The sequence below is a fragment of the Silurus meridionalis genome, chromosome 22 (assembly GCF_014805685.1).
Source record: "Silurus meridionalis isolate SWU-2019-XX chromosome 22, ASM1480568v1, whole genome shotgun sequence".
In the NCBI taxonomy this organism is placed as follows: Eukaryota; Metazoa; Chordata; class Actinopteri; order Siluriformes; family Siluridae; genus Silurus; species Silurus meridionalis.
In genome coordinates, this window is record NC_060905.1 from 11,279,441 (window position 1) to 11,299,827 (window position 20,387).

The window sequence follows — 20,387 nt, forward strand, 5'->3', positions numbered from 1 at the left end:
TATATGAAAATGTGTTTGCCTTCTGTTAAAACTGTGGTTTATCACACCTGAGTTCAATTTCTCTAGCCACACCCAGGCAAACACTTTCACACTACTGTATGTGCTGCTCAATGAGCATCATCACTGGCTCTAAAGTGTCCCTCCAACAGTTCTTTCAGTGGGCTACATCTGTCTCTTTAATGGTGGGAGCTCTGTTTAAAGCCAAATCCTCAGGGTAAATGGCAAAACCGCCAAGGAATTTGATATAAGTGAGGCTGTGGGTGTCCATGGCCTGAGAGCTGGGTTGGAAAAACATTAGACATTTCTTTCAATGGCATCACATTGATCCGTGTCATATTGCAACAAAATAGTATTGTGTTATTAGCACTCAAGAACATGATATATTAAAATTATTTTATTTCTGGTACAGGCATGAAGTGTGTACATCCCAGCATCTTATAATACATGACAAGCTTCCTTAAAGACACAGTGATATGGCTGTACCATAACTGTTCTCATGGAAACACACAGGACGGTCCATATGATCCACAGAGGACGAGAGGGCTGAGACATCACCATATTTTTTATTCTCCACCCGTCGAGGAGCGTGAACGATGGGTGCACACGACCTACACCTTTATTCTGAACAGCGTTGAACACCAGCATATACAGCAGAGTGGAGCTCCTGTATGTTCATGTCAGTGCAGACTTGGTCATTCATCCTACAATTAAAAGAGGGCAACAGTCATGCCCATCATGCTTAGTGGTAAAAAACAAAGAAAAAAAAAATATGCACAGTACATGCCACAGCTGCCCAATGCATTGCTACTGAGCCAACCAACCACAACAGTCTCAAATAAGGGAAGAAAAAGGGAACAAAAAAAAGACATTAAATGACAAAATACATGTTGCCATTTTGTAACATTATAACTAGAGCAAAAAATTATATAATTAATTTAAAGAGTTAATGGTCAACAAAAAAAAAGAAAGAAAAAAAATGGTACAACCTAAACATCACCAATCGGAAGTTGCCCTACAGAGTCATACAAACACAGTCGAGTATTTTGGCACCAAGAGATGATTGGTCTCGGCAGAAGCAGACAAACAGTACCATAATTTACTCTGTGAAAGGAAGCTTTATGCATGAAAACACTGCCCAAGCTTTTTACCTCACAACAAGCTACAGGTGATCATACACACAGGAATCACTTCATCTGTGCAGACATGAGGGTGTCAAGAAAAACCAAAACCAAAACATGAGCAAACAAAATCACAATAAAAAAAACAAAGATCATAAAAAAAAAGTGCAGTCCTTTTCAGACAGACAGGTGCGTTAGGCAATCAAACAAGCACAGCCACTATTACACATGGTAAACTATTCAAGTGGAGATGGTGTGATCACCAGATTGTTAATCGAGGGCAGCCTCGTGACCAAGTCCCATCGGTCCCATCATCGGACTGTGCAAGAGAACCCTGCACCGTGTTTTTTTCAATCCATCCTTCCATCCCTCCCACTAAATCTTTAAAACCCACAAATGCTTCAGAGCTGTCCCTTCTGTTCACACATAAAATTTCATCAGTTAAAGTGTTTTCAATATGAAACAATGTATACGCTGAAGTCAGATTCTAACAGGTACAAGGCCTTGACCAACCTTTGCACCATCTCTCTCACAGCAGATATGGAGAGAGATAGAGCAAGGGAGAAAGAGAAGGATGGAGCCTGTTCAGTGCTCAGGAACGGCAGTGAGGAACATCAGTGACATCAGCAACTCGTCTTGAAAATGCCTTTACTTCAGAACTAGGTGGAATCGGTCACTGGTATCATCTAATAAAAAACACAAAACCCAGACATAAAACGTATTAGTGTGCTAAATCCCAAAGAGTATGTATACATGCACACACACAAGTCGTGACATGGCCTACCCTACCCAGAAGTCTTAAACAGTGGTGATCAGTATGGTTAAGTTTACTGTAATTTGTTAATAATTTAACAAATTGCAGTATACAATTTAGCAAAACAGAGCAATTGATAGTACCTCATTGTATATACTATACAGTATATGTGTATGTGGCAGTGGGCATGTGGACAAGCGGTTTTTGTGTGGAGAACGGAGCATACCATTTGCCTTCTGTACAAAAACAAAATATTTGTACAATTTTGTTGTTTCACCATCATCGTAAAATTCTAAATTGAACCATTTTAACTCAGGGACCATCTGTAGGTATGTATATATACACAATTCTATTGTTTATTAAGATTCTGTGGATCACCTTGTCGATACTATGAAAGTAATTCAGTCAGTAAAAGGTGAGTCTGGGTCTTGGGTTGGGATTGAAATAAAACATTTCTTAGAATACATTATATGCCAGCTTAAATTCATCAAGTCCCAACATCAGACATGAAAAAAGTAAATCATAATAATAGCCAATCAGGGGAATGTGGAAGACAAAAAGTGTAAAGGAGCTAATTTGTATTAATAAAAGAAACCGATTACCTTTTAACATACTGACAACGAAGCAACTCTCATCAAAGAAGTTAGACACCATCTGCAATAGAATCACCACATACCTAATGAAACATTTACTGTAAATGTAGTGACGTTACATATAAAAACAGCACCACTTGCTCCAACGAGCGTTGGATAAACCTTTCGCACCACTAACAAAAATACAAACATGTCTGTAGTATGCAAATAAAAACACAAAAGGAGCAGTCATACATCATGGAATTGCTTCCTGATAACAGCACAGGGACAGAAGAAAGTGTAATAGCTTTTCGAATAATATGCATGCGTGTGCGTACCTGGTCACTGAGCAATACATGTATTCCTGTAGGGCCCTGCCTGTACACTTGATTAACGAGGGTTAGCGGCAGGCAAAACACGTTCGATATTTTTCTGGTCAGCTCATGTGCGGTCAGGTCTTCGAGGTAAAGCGCATGGTAAACTACAGAAACACATCCAATTACACTTTCAAAACGTAAAAGATCGCTTAGAAACACCAAAATGATGCCTTTAAAGGTGTGGTTTAGAAAATAAATACAATGCACATTATGTAGATTTTCTGAACAGATACTCAATGTTTTCACAAGTACAACAAACAAAATATACATTGAAATGCGAGCCTGCTGGATGAACATACAGAACTGGCTGGTAAATCATCACACTACCCCCACTGTCCTTAGATTAGATGAGATTAGATAAAATAAGATGAAGCATTACACAATATTATAGATTTTGACAAAGAAATCTAGCCATCTAAATTGTTTTTTAAGCATGCGCACACACACCGTTTATGGCAGGGGGACTGCGGTGTTCTCCGTTCTTGCTGTGGCAGCGTCTCTCCAGCAGAGGACTCACACACTCCTGACACACGTACACAGTCAACCGCGGTCGAACTCCCCTGTGAAAGACACGCACACACGCCCGCACACAAATAGATACACACAGACACACACAGAGAAAATGCTTAAACATGTGCATCATCAACAAACAACTCTAACACACACACACATAGCTATTACTTTGATTTTAGCGCGTTGTAAAGACGGATCCCATCGGCTGGCCCACAGATCTGCACCAAATCTTCACGAGTCAGTTTCAGTAAATCGGAACCTATAAACACACATATGAACATTAATTGCACTACGGCAATTAATGGAGTTTTTTTGTGTGTCTTTTTTGTAAAACGAAACAGAAAGGAAGACTGACCTGAGAAATGTGTAAAAACTCGACTATAGGAGTTGAACCTGTTCTTAAGAAGCCACTGCTGCACCTCCTGCATGGTAGCTGTTGGGCTTAAAGACTAAAGATAAATAACCAGACAGTGAAAAATAAAAGTTAGGAATCTCATCCATGCAACAAAATAGCATCTGTCAGAGTTGACTGATTACTAACCTCCATGAAGACCTGGCTACAATCAGCTTGGTGCTTGGGTGAAGATGATTCACTGAGATTTAAAAACAAAACACTTGTTTGAAACGGATGCCTCAATCAGTGGCATCACTGACTATCATGTATATTTTAGATAAGATAAATGGATAATGTTCAGTACTTATTTAGAGCCCAATAAAAATATTTAAATACATACATACAATACACTATACATATTGAATACTCAAACACCCAAAAACTAAGGCAGTTTGTTTCTATGGATTCATGCTGCACGATTCAAACTTGCTAATTGTAATGTACACCATTTTCCTGTTACCTTTCGGGAACGGCGTTACTGTAGGAGTGTGTGTTGGAAGTGAAGGTTGGGGTGGCTGCGGTGTTTGGATTCACGTAAGCATTATCAGGCCAAGGAGAACACTACAGACCAAAGAACAAAGGAAAGACCGTCAATTAGTTTTTATTGTTCGATCCCTGATGAGGGCAATTTACTCATTTTAAGAATGATTATGAAATTTTTTTTACATTTTTTTTATGCTCCCTTTGTGGGATATGTGCGCCATATTTTTTGTTTTCTTTATACTTTATTCTTTTCTTAAAAGAGCAAATGGATGGGAGGAGTGACATTATTGTGTCTCCCATAGTAATGTTATTCACAAGAGGTGTGCTGGAGTGTGCAAAATTTTGTGTGTGTGTGTGTGTGTGTGTGTGCACGTTTGTTTACACTGCCTCTCTTGCTCTTGGCCGTTGAGTCTCCACAGTCTGCAGGGAGGGTGCGCTTACTCGACTTCTTAAGCTCATGCTCCACAGCTTCCTCTATCACTGGCTCCAGACGAGTCTACAAACACACACACTAGAGTGTAAGTACCATTTCAGCCTTAGGTGGACACACTGCATGTAATATCGAACCCATTATATAATATTTAGTATTACACTTCATAGTCTATATGTCCTATATGGCACAGTCACCTGACCCTCAACCTGATGTGTGTTTTCTGAACTTCCCCTTCCTGGTTTGATCCCTCAGTTATAATAACCTCTGCTCTTCTGTGAAGGCTTTCCATCTTCCACCCCAATAGGAGCAAATCATGACTTCACGGACATTGTTTTGAGCACAGTTCCAGTGAAGGAAATTTGTAATGCAACAGCATACAAAGGCAAAGGCCTGAAAAAACATACAATTTTTCTGCTTCTAGTATTGTCTGTGTTGTAATTTTCAGGAAAAGGTTTCTTTTTCTGAGATTTAATTGCTCACTTTTGGCTTGGTCAAACAAGAGCTCGATCTACAAATATTTAAATGTTCACAATATGGTTATTTTTGCACTAAGAATGTATCAGTAATTCAATTTGTAGATGAGGGTTGAAGTATCATAGGACTCTAGTTACCTATATCTCTAAAATAGAGTTACAATAAAACTGTAAACCATGCTAAAAACCAATGGTTTGTTTGGACAGAGAAATTTATACAAGATGAAATATTCATAAAAACACAATAATCTTGCCTCTGACAAAATTGTAGTATCATAAGAGGGCTGGTATTTCTCCTTCTCTTGTGCACTCCTTTTTTCCATCTTCTCTCTGTCAGTCTTTTGTTTCCGGTCTGCTCCCTTCGGCTACACACAAAGACATGCAGAGGCTCAAGCTCCAAAAATGTACCTTTTGACCATTTGGCACCCAAATGAATGTGTGTTACCTTAAACACTTTGATCTGACAGCTGGCAGAGTGCATGTGCTCCATGTACTCCCCATTCTCATCCTGTTTGAAGGTGTCAATCTGGATGCGGAACGGTACGCCCTTCTCGCCACCATGCTTCCTCGGTGTGAACTCTGTGCTGATGCAGTGCACCTAAGCACAACGACCAAAAAACACACCATGAAACTGAGCAGCTCCAGAGAATGCACAATAAGGGATCATAAACATTCTAAGTATGAGTGATTCATCTCACCTGTACGAATACAGAAGCCCTTTTGGAAACGTCCCACAGAAACTCAGCAGCATTCAGCTGGGAGGCATGGGTGCAGGGTTCAGTGATACCCACGCACATAGGGATATCTACAACAAACATGACGCACTCTGGGTTTTCATAAATGAGCACATTTCAGGAATAAAAGAGTCACAGTGCAACAAAGATGTACCAATGTCAAGGAGACGGTCACCAGGCCGATTCCACTTCCAGCCTTCCAGTTGCTGATGCTCCATGTACTGCAGCCTCCGGTCATGAAACACAACTCTCACTATACTCTACACACAGACACACAAATCTGTCTCTTTCTGCTGTACTGAGAAGCCAAATATCTTGATTGTAAATTGCTAAAATTCAAGAGCATCTAAATTTTTGAAGAAACACCCTGGACATTATAAAGCATCAACTATTTTGAAAGTTATGTAGTGACAACCGGTGATCCATGCTGACTCATATTCTGTTTTCATTTGTTGAATTTTCATTCACAGTAGAATTCAGCATTAAGCAGCTTTATTTTTTTTATTTAGCTGTTACAGCAAAATGTTTAACATTTTGTTTTGCAGAGGGCAACGTTAGGTATTTCATGTGTTTCAGCCCTAGTGCTACATGACACCAGTTAACTCCGAGGTTTTTACTCATGTCAGGTGTTGCTCTGCTGTTATCTGCTGGAACCATAGAAACTTGGGTGGATTTAAGCAATTAAAAGAAATACAGGCCTATACATAAACACACACACACCTTCACAGTCTTGTTGTTGAGTTCAGGCATTTCCTCCCTCTTCCTGTTATCTAGCAGACGGATCTCATAAGACTGGCCTGAATGAATAATATAAGAGAGGGATGTATATAAGTGACACTGCATCACAAACCACATATTTATCAGACACAATCTGCATTTTAGTACCTTGGTTTAGGTAGGTGAGAGTCTCCTCCTGCAGTTTAACAGCTGGGGAGGTAGCAGCACACAGTACGTATTGAAACGGAGGATTCTTGCTCTCAGACTCGACTGAGGCGTTCCCGTCCTCCTGCTTAAAAATGGGCAGAGCTAGCACATCACTGTGGGGAGAGAAAGAGAAAGAGAGAGAGAGACAATTATAGCAACAAGGTAAACTTTTATATATTTTGGCACTATACATATCCTGTTGCCATAGAGACCAGCACAGAGACAACCCCTCTGTACTCTAAATAATTATATGTTATATGGCACAATAAACACTTCAGATGAAATAGGAAGTGTGAAGCTGTCAAAGCTCCCAAGAAAATCCTCAATCATATCCTGTACACCAACTTTGGCAGTCCAAAATATTTACCCAATGCTTAACATTTCTACATATTTTTATTTGTTGTTGCCTTGTAGACTAGAGGAGTACAGCATTTTTTCTCACCCTTACAACCAATTAGTAACTGTATATTATTTTTACATACTATATAAGGACAGAAGTCCACATCTCCTATTCCAAATTACTACTGACTTTTTAAATTAGAGGCAAAAAACATGGTGTGACAGAAATTTCTTTTTCCGAATAGCCAAATAACTGGCTACCAAGACTCATTTTCTTCATGCTCTCATTTGTTTCCCTTCGTTTGCAATAGTACATTTTATCTTTAGCTTGCCATATGCTACAATATTAAGGTAGCTACCATTATTTCCAGGCAACCAAAACATGGCAGTAGGAAGCACACTGTGTGCTTCACTAGCCTGATGGGCTTAGTGCTGAATGTATGATTTGTCTAGCCCTGAATACATTTTAATCCTTTAAATGCTATGTGCTTCTTTAAGTCATCCAACATGTCTATTCAGACAACTTTTAAATTACATTTTAATTTTATTGTTTGCTTAAAGGAATCTGAATTCCTTACATTGTCTCATGCACTAGTCACTCAAGAATCACGCCAGCATTAACCATACTGGGAGTCGGACACAGTGGGAACGCTGAACACACAACATGCCTCTATTCATTTGTCTATTTACTTAACTTCATCTATCATTTATCTATTCAGTTCCATCTCCATTAACCACTCTACCATGAACAGGACCACAGGAACCTATCAGGAACTGTATCAATGAAACATGGAGAGATGAGAACACATGGAGCTGGTTTAATGAACGAGAGTGAACACCTGGTATATAGGATGCCTTACTTTCTAAACATTTTGCAGTGCAGTTTCAGGCTGTAGGGCATGACATATATGGTGGGGAAGTGGTAGCTCAGTGGTCAAGACATGTGACTGGATGGACAAAAGTTTGTGAGTATAAATTCCAGCACCAAAAAGAAGAACAAGGCCCTTAACCCCTTCCAGATTAACCTGATGGATGGAAGATGCCGAGTCAGCATATTGGCATCATCTCTGAGCCACACACATTGAGTGCTGTTGTGTACTGGCACATACTGCAGCCTGGAAACCTTCCCCTGAAACCTGAACAGCCAGTGATATAACATTCTGTACCACAGCTGCTCTGTCCACACACACACACACACACACACACACACACACACACACACACACACACACACACACACACCTGAACGTGATTAGTTAATCGCTGTCTTCCCATCACTCATCCAAAAATATTATTTATGAACACTTTGTAACAGTGCAACCCGTGTGCACCAATCAACACACCACACAAATGTAATTTTCCGTGATCTCTGTGCATGTATACTCAGCAAGTTCTCCAGTCCAGTGCTAACCCAACACACCCTAATGCCAAATTCCTACAATGCTGGCAGTGACCAGCTCCTATTCCTTCTTCTAATGTCAGCCTGAAGGCTAATATTACCCATGCGAACACTGAAGCAGTCAGAGTCCTATCTGTAGGGGCAGGAAGACACTTGCAGCTGCAGTGCGACAGGGCGGGGTAACATGAAACATGATAAGAAGAACAGGAGTGTGTGTGTGTGTGTGTGTGTGTGTGTGTGTGTGTGAGAAACGTACTCTTTGACACTTACATTTTGATCTCTAGCCTGTTTAGTGCATGTTCAGATTTGGTCAACAGAAAAAAGTCACACACTAAAATCTCACACTAAAATCTCCAATTCTGTCTTAAATATTTATGCTGAAATGTAGGCATGTGCAAATGCATGGTTTATATTATCACAATATTGCATCACAGAACTATTCTGAAAAGTTTAACAGAATTCTGTCCAGATAAACACATTTGTCATTTTTGTAAGGTTTTGATCCCCCCAAAATATGGATGGAAGTGAGAAGACCACTGTTTCTCAACCTTTTTTTTTTTTTTTTTTTAACAGAACACTGGCATTTAGCCTGAATATAAACAATACTTTAAAGTGTCAAAAACTGTACATGTAGTAGGAGATGCATAGATTAGCCATTTACTACTTTTTGCTGTGCAGAACAAAAAGACGCTTGAAGATGCATACAGTAAGAATGCAGTTAAATGTGTTTTAATTGTTATACAGAAAATATTTCAGATTGATGAACGTTTTATACCCACAAAAATGGGGAAACACTATTTTATTCGCATTACTACTACTATTTCCATTAACACTGAAAACACTGGTACATGTCTGCACAGACACTGATCCTGACTTCTTGGTTGCGATCAAAAACCTACTAGATGGTGCTATAGACATCCTGCGTCTATCATCAAGTTAGGATTTTATCTTCATTGAAGAGGCTTGAAGAACATTCATTGTGATTTCAGTTGAGACACTGACTTGTCCACATGCATGTGCGATAAGAATTGGTTCACCCTTTAAAAGTGTTAAACGATACACAGATTTATCTTTTTCACCTTCATTGCACTTCATTTATTGATTTCTTTCTTTCTTCTTTCTCCAAGAGCAGTGAAGCCCAAAAAGCACTGAAGCTGGATATCTAGTATGTAACCTGTTTACCGATGTTAAATGAAGTATGGTTTGATGCTTTGTTGCACAAATAACACAAGCTAAAAATAACTCTGTCATGTTTAACAGTTTTTCGCAGTGTGGCAGGGAGCATTATTCTGCTGAATGAAGCCACAGCCATTAGTGAGTGAGGTTGCCATGAAAAAGGGGGCCTGGAAGAATGCTTATGTAGGTGATGCTGGCCAAAAGAAACCTCCATGTGAATCCACACCCAGACACAAGGTTTCCCACCAGAACACTGCCCAGAGCATTACACTGCCATCATTTCTCCATAGTTCAGAGATCATACTCACATGACCATCGTAAAAGCTTTCGTTGGTGGACACAATTCAGCATGGCCACTCTGACCAGTCAAGAGTTGGGATGCACTGTGAGATCAGACCAGACAAGTGAAATCTTGTAGAAGCTTGGTAGCTATGTGGTTAAGATGATTGGCATAGGATCAAATGATCATGATTCCCCAGCACCACTGGCTGCCACTGCTAGCCCCTTAGACAAAAAGTCCTTACCCCCTCAACTGCTCAGATGTATATATAAAAAATAAAAGATAAATGTAAGTCGCTCTGTATAAGGGTGTTTGCCAAATGCCCAATCGGATTTTGACCCCCATCAGTCACACAGATCCTAACACTTCAAGTCAAGAAGCTTTTATTGTCATTTCAACCATATACAGCTGACGCAGTACACAGCAAAATAAGACAACGTTCCTCTAGAACCCTGGTGCTACATAACAGAAAAGCTTGCAAAACTTGCAAACAATTCGAAAATAATTTCTTTCTTTAAAATATGTTTCATTTAAATTATTATTATAAATATATAATCATTATTCTAAAGCACCATTGCTACATATTTGATATAGATGGTACTGCTACTAGTTTTTAATACATTTTCCATAGTCCATTCTAATAATAAAAAAACAACTTTATAAATAAATGTAATTGTATTATGTAACCTTTTGATAATTTAATAAAGTAAAACTTTTTTGCAATATCTTCCAGCCTTATTAAGCTAAGTGTGGTGACCTATATTGTCAAAATAAAAGAAAAAAAAGTTATTTTGTGTGTGTGGTTATTATGCATCAATCATTATGAAAACAGAGTATATATACAGTACAAACTTCATGAGAACTTAGCAACATGTCATTAAACAGTGACCATTTACATCAAACCAAGCAAGTAATACACAATACAGGTGAATCTGAGCAACTCCAAAAATCAATCAAGTAACTTTACACTCAACCGGAGACGTGTGAAATGTGTTTTATGTATATATTCATTCCAGATTTAGTATATATACTCCACAATTCACACTGCGTTAAGCAGCTTTCACTCTCCATATGTCTTATGAGCACTGCTGATTAGTAGCGGTTTTGCTCTAATTCTATCAGGTGTAATAAACAACACAAAAAAAAGAACTATAACACTGAACTTCTAAACTATTTAATTTTGTAGTGTTTGTTTATAATGGCTTATAATGTTGCTGTTTTGTATGATCAGAAAATAAAAGACTGTTAGACATCTTTACCAGTTTATGTCTGATTTCCATATTTATGACTGGCAACTTTGGAATAAACTTCGGTAAAAAATTCAGACTTTCAGAATCACAACAAACACAATGATGCAAATAAATTGTTTCACAGTTTGATATTCAAAGTCCTGCCATTTTTTTGTTTTGTTTTGCTTACTACATAAAATGGTAAAAGATAAAATGACTAAGCTCAGTGTTAATATATTAACACCAGTGATTTTAACATCTGCCCAAACCCAGACCTTATTAAAGCCCAGTATGTATCAGTTTATATGCACTAAATGGGGAAAAGTTTGTGACCACCTGACCATAAGATTCATATGTGCTTTTTGAATATAGTATTCCCCGCTTTAACGCGGTTCAAATCACACCCCCGGTTTATTGCAGAACTGCATTTGCCACATAACTAATTCGTTTAGCTGATTTTCCCGGTCTCTAGTGGAGAGTTTTTAATGGAGTTTTATGTTGAAATAATTACATTTATTAATAAATATATAATTATTAATTATGAAATAAAGTAAAATGTTAATGCAGTAAGTACTGTATACATAAAATAGCATTTTTGGGGTGGCGTACATTTATCGCGTTTTTTTTGTTTATCGCGGGTGGTTTTGGAACGTAACCACGTCGATAAACGGGGAATTACTATATCTCTTTCCACATTTAGTCTCTATTATTCCACTCTTCTGGGAAGATGTTCCATTAGAGTTTTTTTTTAGATTTGTGCTCATTCAGACACAAGGTCATTAATAAAGTCAGATACTGATGTAGGTGAGGTGAGGAGGCCTGGAGTGCAGTCAGTGTTCCAATTCATCCTAAAGGTGTTCAACAGGGTTAAAGTCAGTGCTCTATTGAAGGCCACTCATGTGACTCAAACTTTAAAATAACAGTTTGGGAAAGAACCACATACGGCTGTATGTGTATGCACAAGTTATTTATTGACTAATGTTGAATGTTTTCCTACACTAGATCAACACTTTTTATCCATTTATGTTAAGTGTCATAAATGTCCCGTGATATTTAGAACAAGCACACACATTAATATAAACCCTACAACTGGAGCTGCTTTTAGGCCTGTTGTTATGTAAAGAACAACACACAGCTGGCTGTAGTGTAAACATTAAAACAATTCATGCAGGAGTGGTGTGATACACCTCCCATTAAGATTGAACATGTTCTTGTAACACAAGGCATAAAATGTGTTTGAATACAAATTCTACCTGTTTATATATTTATATAATGTTATGGAATGTCAACAAAAACAAGTTCCTGTTAAGGCCGACATTAAAGCAGTAACAGTATAAAACTCCTCAAAAAGGTGTAATGTGCAGGATAATGGACTATTTAATTACATAAAAAATGAAAATACAGTTTTCCTAGATCAGCACTTTTACTTAAGTACATTCAAGAGCAATAATCAAGTTTAAAATAAGTACTTTTACTTTACTGGAGTAATATTTAAGCAGTGGGTTTGCAAATTTGCTCGAGTACAGGAATTGTGAAGTTCATCCACCACTGTAAACAGTCATTTCCTCAACAGCCTCTCTTTTTTTGTTCTTGTTGTGTTAAAAAAAAAATCATAAAGTATAAAACCTTTTGTCCTAAAGATGCTCGTTGGGGGGAAACCGATCATTACAAAATGACACCCAGACGACTTTCCAAACGTTATTTATGATTGCACACTTCTCTTTAGATTATGTGTACTCTGTGTTTGTGTTGTAAATAGAACAAGTGTAACGTTTTTACACAGAACTACTGCCAGGTCTTCCGTTACGTACATACATAAACAACACATAGCATACCTGCTTAATTACAGTGTATTAGTGAACAGCACATCAAGCTTTTTAATGGCTTTTAGTTAGAGTTGATGTTAAATGTCCAAGAGGAAAGTTGGGTCCTGTTGTCACTTATGTTATAGCCAGGATAAACAGTCATTCCCTCAGCAGATTCTTCTCTCTCACTTTCTCTCTTACAGGCTGTCAAAGTGTAAACACTTCACTCCTGATGACTTTCCAGAGCTGGATAACTTTGTTCCACAGCACTCACAACTACATCTCCTTTCATAAACGTTAACTTAAAAAAAGTCTCCTAAAACCAAGCAGCATATAATTTGTTAATAATTAACACGTTGTTTATGTAATTACTGTGTATGAGCTATTATCAAAGAAATATTAACATATTAGACCGAGAACATTAATACGAACCCATCATTTATGTTACAGACAGAAGTGGTGCCTGAGCTATAGGAAAATCATGCACACCTTTTGACCAACCAGATTTGAATATTCACGCGGGCGTAGTTGAGTATAAACCATGCCTGGACCTGTGGTTACAGGAAAACGATCAACACCTATGCGGTGTGATGCTCAGTTAATGCTCAGAGGCGGTCTCTCAGTCATTCCACAACACTGAATGTAACTATAAACGGTTAAAAAATAAACTTGAGCTGTTTCATTATGAAGTCAAAATTGTACTCGCTGACAAACTGCTGTGGTATAATAGGAATAAGCTGGAACAGGGTAGGTTGCTTTCATTATTATTATTATTATTATTATTGTTACTGCAACTCTAAATACGTTTTTCTGCTGTTTCATCCTGGAGGTATGAAGGTCAAAGGTGAAGATACCTGCATCTCCTCACTAGCCTAAGTGTTCATCCTTCTACATTTCCATTCACAATACTTCTATACATTTTCAAGGTGTGTGAATGCAGTGTATTCACCGTGTGTGTGTGTGTGTGTGTGTGTGTGTGTGTGATGACATGTTGAAAGGAACACACTGTACCAGGAAGTGAAGTTTAACCCAGACCAGCGCGAGCGTTGATGTTCTTCAACTGTCTGGAGGTGAAGGTCTCTGAACACTACACACACGCGGTTTTGTGGTTTTGTACGTCGTGATCACTATTTACCAGCCGACCGGAAGTGGTCAGAAGTGACAAACATGTCTCATTGGTTCTTCACACTAGTTGGAGATCAGTGGCTGTTTTTTCCACACAACATAATTGGTGTGTGTGTGTGTGTGTGTGTGTATAAAATGGCTAACACGTCGAAAAACCGCCTGCTAATGCGGACTTTAATACTGTGAAGCTGCCCAACACCACCAGGTTCTGAACAGATACCTCACTAGTTATCTACAGCACTTCCGTCGCAGGACTATAATTCGGATCGTGCACTAGATTGGGGGTCGTGCAGTCCTATAGGAAATGCACAGCGATTGAGGACGGAAGCTGAAACTAAGCCACGATGACACACGAGCCCAGGCTGGGTGAATTAGTGCTCATGTGTGTGAGATCAGTATTCAGTACCTCATGCTGTAGGCTCCTGCCCCGAGCTCCTGCCCGATTCCGGACAGACTGGCGTCAAAGTCGTGGACGAGTCCCGACTCGATCGTGGCGTCGTCCATCTTCAGCACCCACGCCATGGCGCCCGAGAGAGAGATAGAGAGAGAAAGAAGGAGATAGACAGAGAGTCCTGCAGGGAAAACGAGTTCAAAAGGGCTACCGCCTGTCGGCTTGCTGGAGAAACTCCGGAGGGGTAAACAGTATGGCCGTGAAGGCCCTCAGATCCTCCATACAGCCTAGCTCTTCATCTCTCACGACACCAGAAGCAGCAGCAGCGCTCGGAGCTTCTCCTTCCAGGCGGCGGCGCCTTGCGGCTGTGTGTATTATAGTACACGGTTCCCACCTCTGTACCTGCGAGCAGGAGGAGGAGGAGGAGAGGAGGAGGAGGACGCAGAGCCCCCAAAAGTGCACCTGGAACTTCTCCGCGGTGTGAAGGGACGCTGACAGTCCAGCGTTAGCCTACATCATCTCACACACTCACACACGCGCGCGCCATGTCCACCCGACTGCGCGTTATCCGTTCACTCCTCGGTATGTATTCACTCGGTGTGAAAGCCCATGCTGATTCAGCGCAGCCCCGTGATGGAGTCGGGGAGAAGAAGTCGCGACCTGAGAGATCTCACACCGAGACAGAAAACACTCGACGTCACGGCCTCCCGTCGGCACGCGCACGAATACGGGTGGGGATTTTTTCACCTCCACGCGCTGTATTCTCAGGGTTGCCTGGTCAAAGATACAAAATCCCGCCTGGGGCGCAATCAAACACCGAGATCCTCTACACGTTTTATTTATGGCATTTGGCAGATGAGCTTATCCACATCGACTTATATTCACCTCATTTATACACCTAAGCAGTTTTGAGGTGAAGGGCCTTGCTCAGGGGCCCAGAATTGTCAGCTTTTGAACTCACGACCTTCACACCCAAAGCCCAATGGTTTAACCACTGAGCTACAACCAGCACCCACATCTGCTTTCCTCAGCCTTTTTCTGCACCAAGGACCAGTTCCACGCATGGCAGTTCTCCCCCTGACTGTCCGAGGTGAAGGGTGGAAGAAGTCACACATAACTGAACCCAAAACCGTGCATATCTTAGTCTGATTATTAGATTGAAGATGTAACTCAACTCACTATAATGCAGACTTAGTGGTTCAAGAGAGCAATGGTTGGTTTCAAGAGTACTTTTGTTTCTTTAGACATCATCTTTTGTTTTTTCCAAGATGTTTTTTTTTGCACATTCATGCATTTTTGTTGTTGTTTTTGTCAATTTATGTTGTGTTATGCAGCACCTTGGTCCAGGGGGAACATCATTTCGTTACACACTGTACTGTACTGTATATGGTTGGAATGTCAATAAAATCATAGTTGACTTGGCAACAGTGCAAGTATAAAATCATGCAGATACAGGTCAAGAACCTTGTGTTTTCATCAATCTTTAGGATGTAGAAAGGTGTGCTCTTAGATATTATAACTGTGCTATGGTGATTAGTTGCAGGTGGATTTGATTGGAGTTTTTTTTATAAACTAATGATCTGTTGGAATTTTCACACAAAAAAGCCACTGGGGTTTACTCAGAGTGGTGCAGGAAAACAGAAAACATTGTGTGAGCAGCAGCTCTGGTGGTGGAAATACTTTTGTTGATAAGAAGTTAGAGGACCTGGCAACCTCAACCGGAAGCGCTCAGTGTCACGGCGTCGACCAATAATCAAGCTTCACTCAAGGAAATAGCAGTGACGTCATCGCAGACCCTCCCTGCAGCTCAGGAGCACCCGCACGCTTAAACACACACACACACACACACACACACAGACCCATGTGATCAATAAACTTTTAGCAGCAGTAGAACAGGAGTCACTGCATCAGCTTTATGCTCCTTTTAGACTAGAGATGCCCAAACTAGGGTTCAGGGGCTTTGAATTGCCAAATGTCTTTAATGAGAAAAGGAAAACAAAAAAGAAAAGAAAATGCATTTGACACAAGTCTTCATTTCTGATTTATATTTAATATGTGAATAAAAATTTCGATTTAATATAACATTTTTGTTTTATTTTATGGCTACAAAAATGTAAAATTGCTTTTAGATATACAAGATATAGATATAGAAGTAAATATGATTGAACATTTTGGAAATTCTTGTGAAAAATAAAGAATAGCTTTATGTTTCTCATTAGTGGTCAGTGATATCACAGGCATATGGAGTATATCTTAAATAGCTGTAGTAGACATTGAAATCTATTGTATTATAAATGAGATTTTTGTTTTTATTGTACTAGAATGTTTACTGTACTAGGAAAGTTTGTGTGTTCATGTATTCATTTTTTAATTTGATCTAATAAAGGAGGAGAACCGTGGCAATTTTAAAATAATGACGTTTGGTATAATGCAACATTGGTTTTTAGCCTACAATCAAGTTTAATTTGGGGCTCTTTATAGGCTTGGGCTTTAGACATTACAATTGTCTTTGCAAGGAAGTCAATTCGAAACTTTTTTTTAAATTATGCATGATTTTATTAAGTAAATATTATATACACAAGTGTAAAACAACCCAGGAAGCATTTTGGTAATTGATATTGCCTCATGAATAGTAAATTACCCAAAACATGTAAAATTGTTGTGTTTGACAAAATTGTGAACTGTAAAAAATGTATTTCTCTCACCTTTATCCCTCTTGTTATACTGATATAAATCAATGTTACTTTTCCGCAGCTACTACAACGATTAGCTTTACAGTTACTTTATATATTACTATATTTGTATTTGTAAATATTGTTACTTTGCAGTTGCCACTGAATTATATAAGGTATGGTGCATCTCTTTATGGCCTAACTGTACTCTTTTGTACAGACAAATGTACATATTTTCCGATTTCTGTACCTCTACTTTTTTTTTAATACAGATCTACTACTCAGAGCTTAAACATTCTCAAACAATCTGTTGTATTTACCTGCAAAACACTCAGAAATGCTTGGTCCATATGTTGGATTGATTCAGTAGTCACTACACTTATATGTGATAATTATGTGAATAACTTCTGAACAAAACACTCACACTAGGATGTTACTTCAGCATGAACAGCCGAAAATTAGTATCCCAATCATTACAGCTCAGACCCCATCCTCAGATTAAGACCTTTAACAATATATAAACAGATTGGTGCTATGAAACTGTTATTTACTATTCAATTAGACACTCAAACCTCAATTATTCAGCCTTGTGTTTTGATTGTATCCTGTTTGAAATGTAAATAAATGAAATGGAACGAAAAGGTTTTTTTTGTTGCCAAATGAATAAAATCTAAAATGAGGTTGTGAATCCGTACGTGTATTAAAAAAAAAAAAAAAGACATTAATATGGTCACAAAGGTAAGCATTTTCAGTAATACACACAGAACAAAGAGCAATTTGGCACACAAAAATAAAGTTAAAACACTTTACTCATGTCTGTACATTTTTTATTTTTCATTTTATTGTTAGCATAGCTTTAGAAATGCAGCGGGGAAATCAGAGGAAACAATTTCCTCACGGGGGGAAAGAGAAACTACAGAAAGGAGAAAGAGACACATCAGATTTTCCATTTGAATGCATAAATACATTTCTACAAATTTCCCATCGGAGAAGAAATGACACTATGCTACTAAAAAGAATCTACACGCCCTCCAAATAACACAAGACTTCCTTGAATACTCCTTTTTGTGTTATATAGATACATATTGCCTATGTACTCAAATGACATCTAGCGTCACAGTCCAACTGCGACACAAACCTTGCATGTGTGAGTGAGTGAGTGAGTCCCTGGACCTGGTCCATCCTACAGGTAACCAGATAAAAGGGTTGGTTTTAAACATGACATGCAGATAGCCAAGCAAAGTATGCCATATAATAGAGCAAGCTGAACCAACCATTCAATTTTATGAAGTGATACGACCATTAATAATCCATTTAAGAGCTGTAAGCACAGAAATGTCTACTCAGATTCTGTTGCTCAGAGTTTGGAGTTGCATCTTGCGAACCCGAGTCTTTCACAAAAGCTCAGTGATCGTAATGTATGTTTTTGAAATTGCAGAGTGACACCTAAAGCCTCCCCTCTCTCCTTTTTCTCTCACTGCTGGGATTTTAATAGGTAAGTAAACTTACTGTCACACACACACACACACACACACACACACACACACACACACACACACACACACACACACACACACACACACACACACACACTCGCTCGCTTTCTTGCACAATTCAGCACCACAATGAGTTGTACTCACACAAAAAGAACAACATGGTTTAACAGGAAGTGTAAGAATCTGATCCACACTGTTCCACATGGCTTCAGACTGCAGCTGGATGGTGGAGAAAAGGCAAAGGAAAGTGTCCAGCAATGCAAGTCCATACTTGTGTGTGCATGTGTGTATCTGTAAGCCTGTGTAAGTTTATAGCAGTCTGAGTGTTTGTATACATGTTAAAAAGCCTGCCAGGGCTCCTGCCCTTAAACACCTGCAGGTTCAGCTACAGGCCTTGACCTCCCACATCCGATGACTGGTCACTTCCGCTGGAGCCGCTCTGAGCACGCTTTATATACAGATTCAACAGCTTTAGCTGCAAAGACAGAGGGTTCATAAAGATATTTTCAGTTTTCATTCAAACCTAGTTTAGTGTTAGATTGTAGTGTGGGGTTATTTATTTATTTTTTATTTTATGACGAAATTTCCATTCTGGATGATTTTTGTTCTGTAATTGGTTCAGTACCAGTGCTAAACATTGATGGGAGGGAGTGGAAGAGTTGTATGTTACCAGCTCACCTTGCTGCCAGACAGTTGGCTGAGGAAAGGTTTTAGATCCTCCCCGATGATGGCATAGATGGCAACAAGGCAGAATACACAAGCCTTCCGTACACTGCTCTCAGAGTTATCATAACCCTACATAGCACAGTAAAAGAACTATTACAACCAAAATTAATTGAACAAGAAGGAAAACCATGAAATCTTTAATTAAGTTGTGCATTGAATACAGGACATAAAAACCCATTTTGATTAACAGTGTATTTGGTGATTTGAATGTCATGCTTTACAACCTGTAAAAGAAAAACATCCTGCTGTGAGGGTTATAAAGGAGTTCTTACCTGAATGAGTCCAGGGACAATCTCCGGGAGCATCTGGACCAGACCCTCCTTGGGCAGTCGCTCAATTACTTTGGTGAGCATCTTGATGGCAGCAAGATTGATGGGATAGTCTGCAGACTGAATGATGGGGCATAGCACCTTTATGCACTGCTCGGGGCTGATAGAACTGGCCAACATGGCTGCTGATTCTTCTGCTGCCCGGACCACCTACGGACATGCATGCACAAAAGAACACACAGGCACATGGTATAAACAAAATTTGCAAAAGAAGTAAACATGGTGTGTCCTGCTGGCCAGAGATATATCTTCCCTGGTTATTTTCATTGGTCATTCATGTTTTCTATTATACATGACGTCTGTTTGGGCAAGGAAGTTCACGTTCTACCTTTTGCTAAATAGTGCCAATTGACCCATAACACACGACTGCTTGTATGTATGTGTGTGTTTCTTTTGCAGTGCTTTTTTATGGTTAGATGTGCACTCAAAATACCTTGCATTCTCACTTAACATTGAAGCAGTCACACATGGTGAGATTTGGAAGCATAGACATGAAAATCTGCTCATCTTTGTTTTCACTGTAAACTAGAAAATGCAGCTCTGCACATCTGCAGGCTGTTATGTAAACCTCCCCTTTCTTACCCACTTTTTTTTTTATTGTTACAAAAACAAAAACGCTGTTTAATTTCAAAATCGTTTTTAAAA

At 39.1% G+C, this 20,387-nt stretch overlaps 2 protein-coding genes across 52 annotated transcripts in view; both read right to left on the reverse strand.

The window, feature by feature from the left end:
* Positions 1 to 379: 379 nt before the first annotated feature.
* ubp1 (upstream binding protein 1) lies at positions 380 to 16,514 on the reverse strand. Of its 2 annotated transcripts, none has more exons than XM_046834712.1 (16): positions 14,535 to 16,514; positions 6,737 to 6,888; positions 6,572 to 6,648; positions 6,006 to 6,111; positions 5,816 to 5,922; positions 5,563 to 5,715; positions 5,372 to 5,482; positions 4,594 to 4,707; positions 4,189 to 4,289; positions 3,876 to 3,927; positions 3,690 to 3,783; positions 3,503 to 3,593; positions 3,269 to 3,381; positions 2,783 to 2,925; positions 2,475 to 2,526; positions 380 to 1,804 (listed from the first exon to the last, which is right to left on the reverse strand). In XM_046834712.1, exons 1-16 carry the CDS (start codon positions 14,648 to 14,650, stop codon positions 1,767 to 1,769), a joined length of 1,620 nt encoding a protein of 539 aa, XP_046690668.1. In that variant the 5' UTR covers positions 14,651 to 16,514; the 3' UTR covers positions 380 to 1,766. The 2 variants fall into 2 exon arrangements, with proteins under 2 accessions (XP_046690668.1, XP_046690669.1); XM_046834713.1 differs by lacking the exon at positions 14,535 to 16,514 and adding an exon at positions 14,015 to 14,515.
* A 1,487-nt stretch (positions 16,515 to 18,001) lies between these two features.
* The window catches only part of clasp2 (cytoplasmic linker associated protein 2), a 44,801-nt gene continuing 42,415 nt past the window's right edge, over positions 18,002 to 20,387 (reverse strand). For all 50 annotated transcript variants that reach the window (XM_046834674.1, XM_046834688.1, XM_046834685.1 and 47 more), the window contains 3 exons: positions 19,686 to 19,892; positions 19,366 to 19,482; positions 18,002 to 19,162 (listed from right to left, as the gene is read on the reverse strand). In XM_046834674.1, coding sequence (XP_046690630.1) covers positions 19,073 to 19,162; positions 19,366 to 19,482; positions 19,686 to 19,892 — 414 coding nt within the window. In that variant the 3' untranslated portion in view covers positions 18,002 to 19,072. The remainder of the gene's footprint in view (positions 19,163 to 19,365; positions 19,483 to 19,685; positions 19,893 to 20,387) is intronic.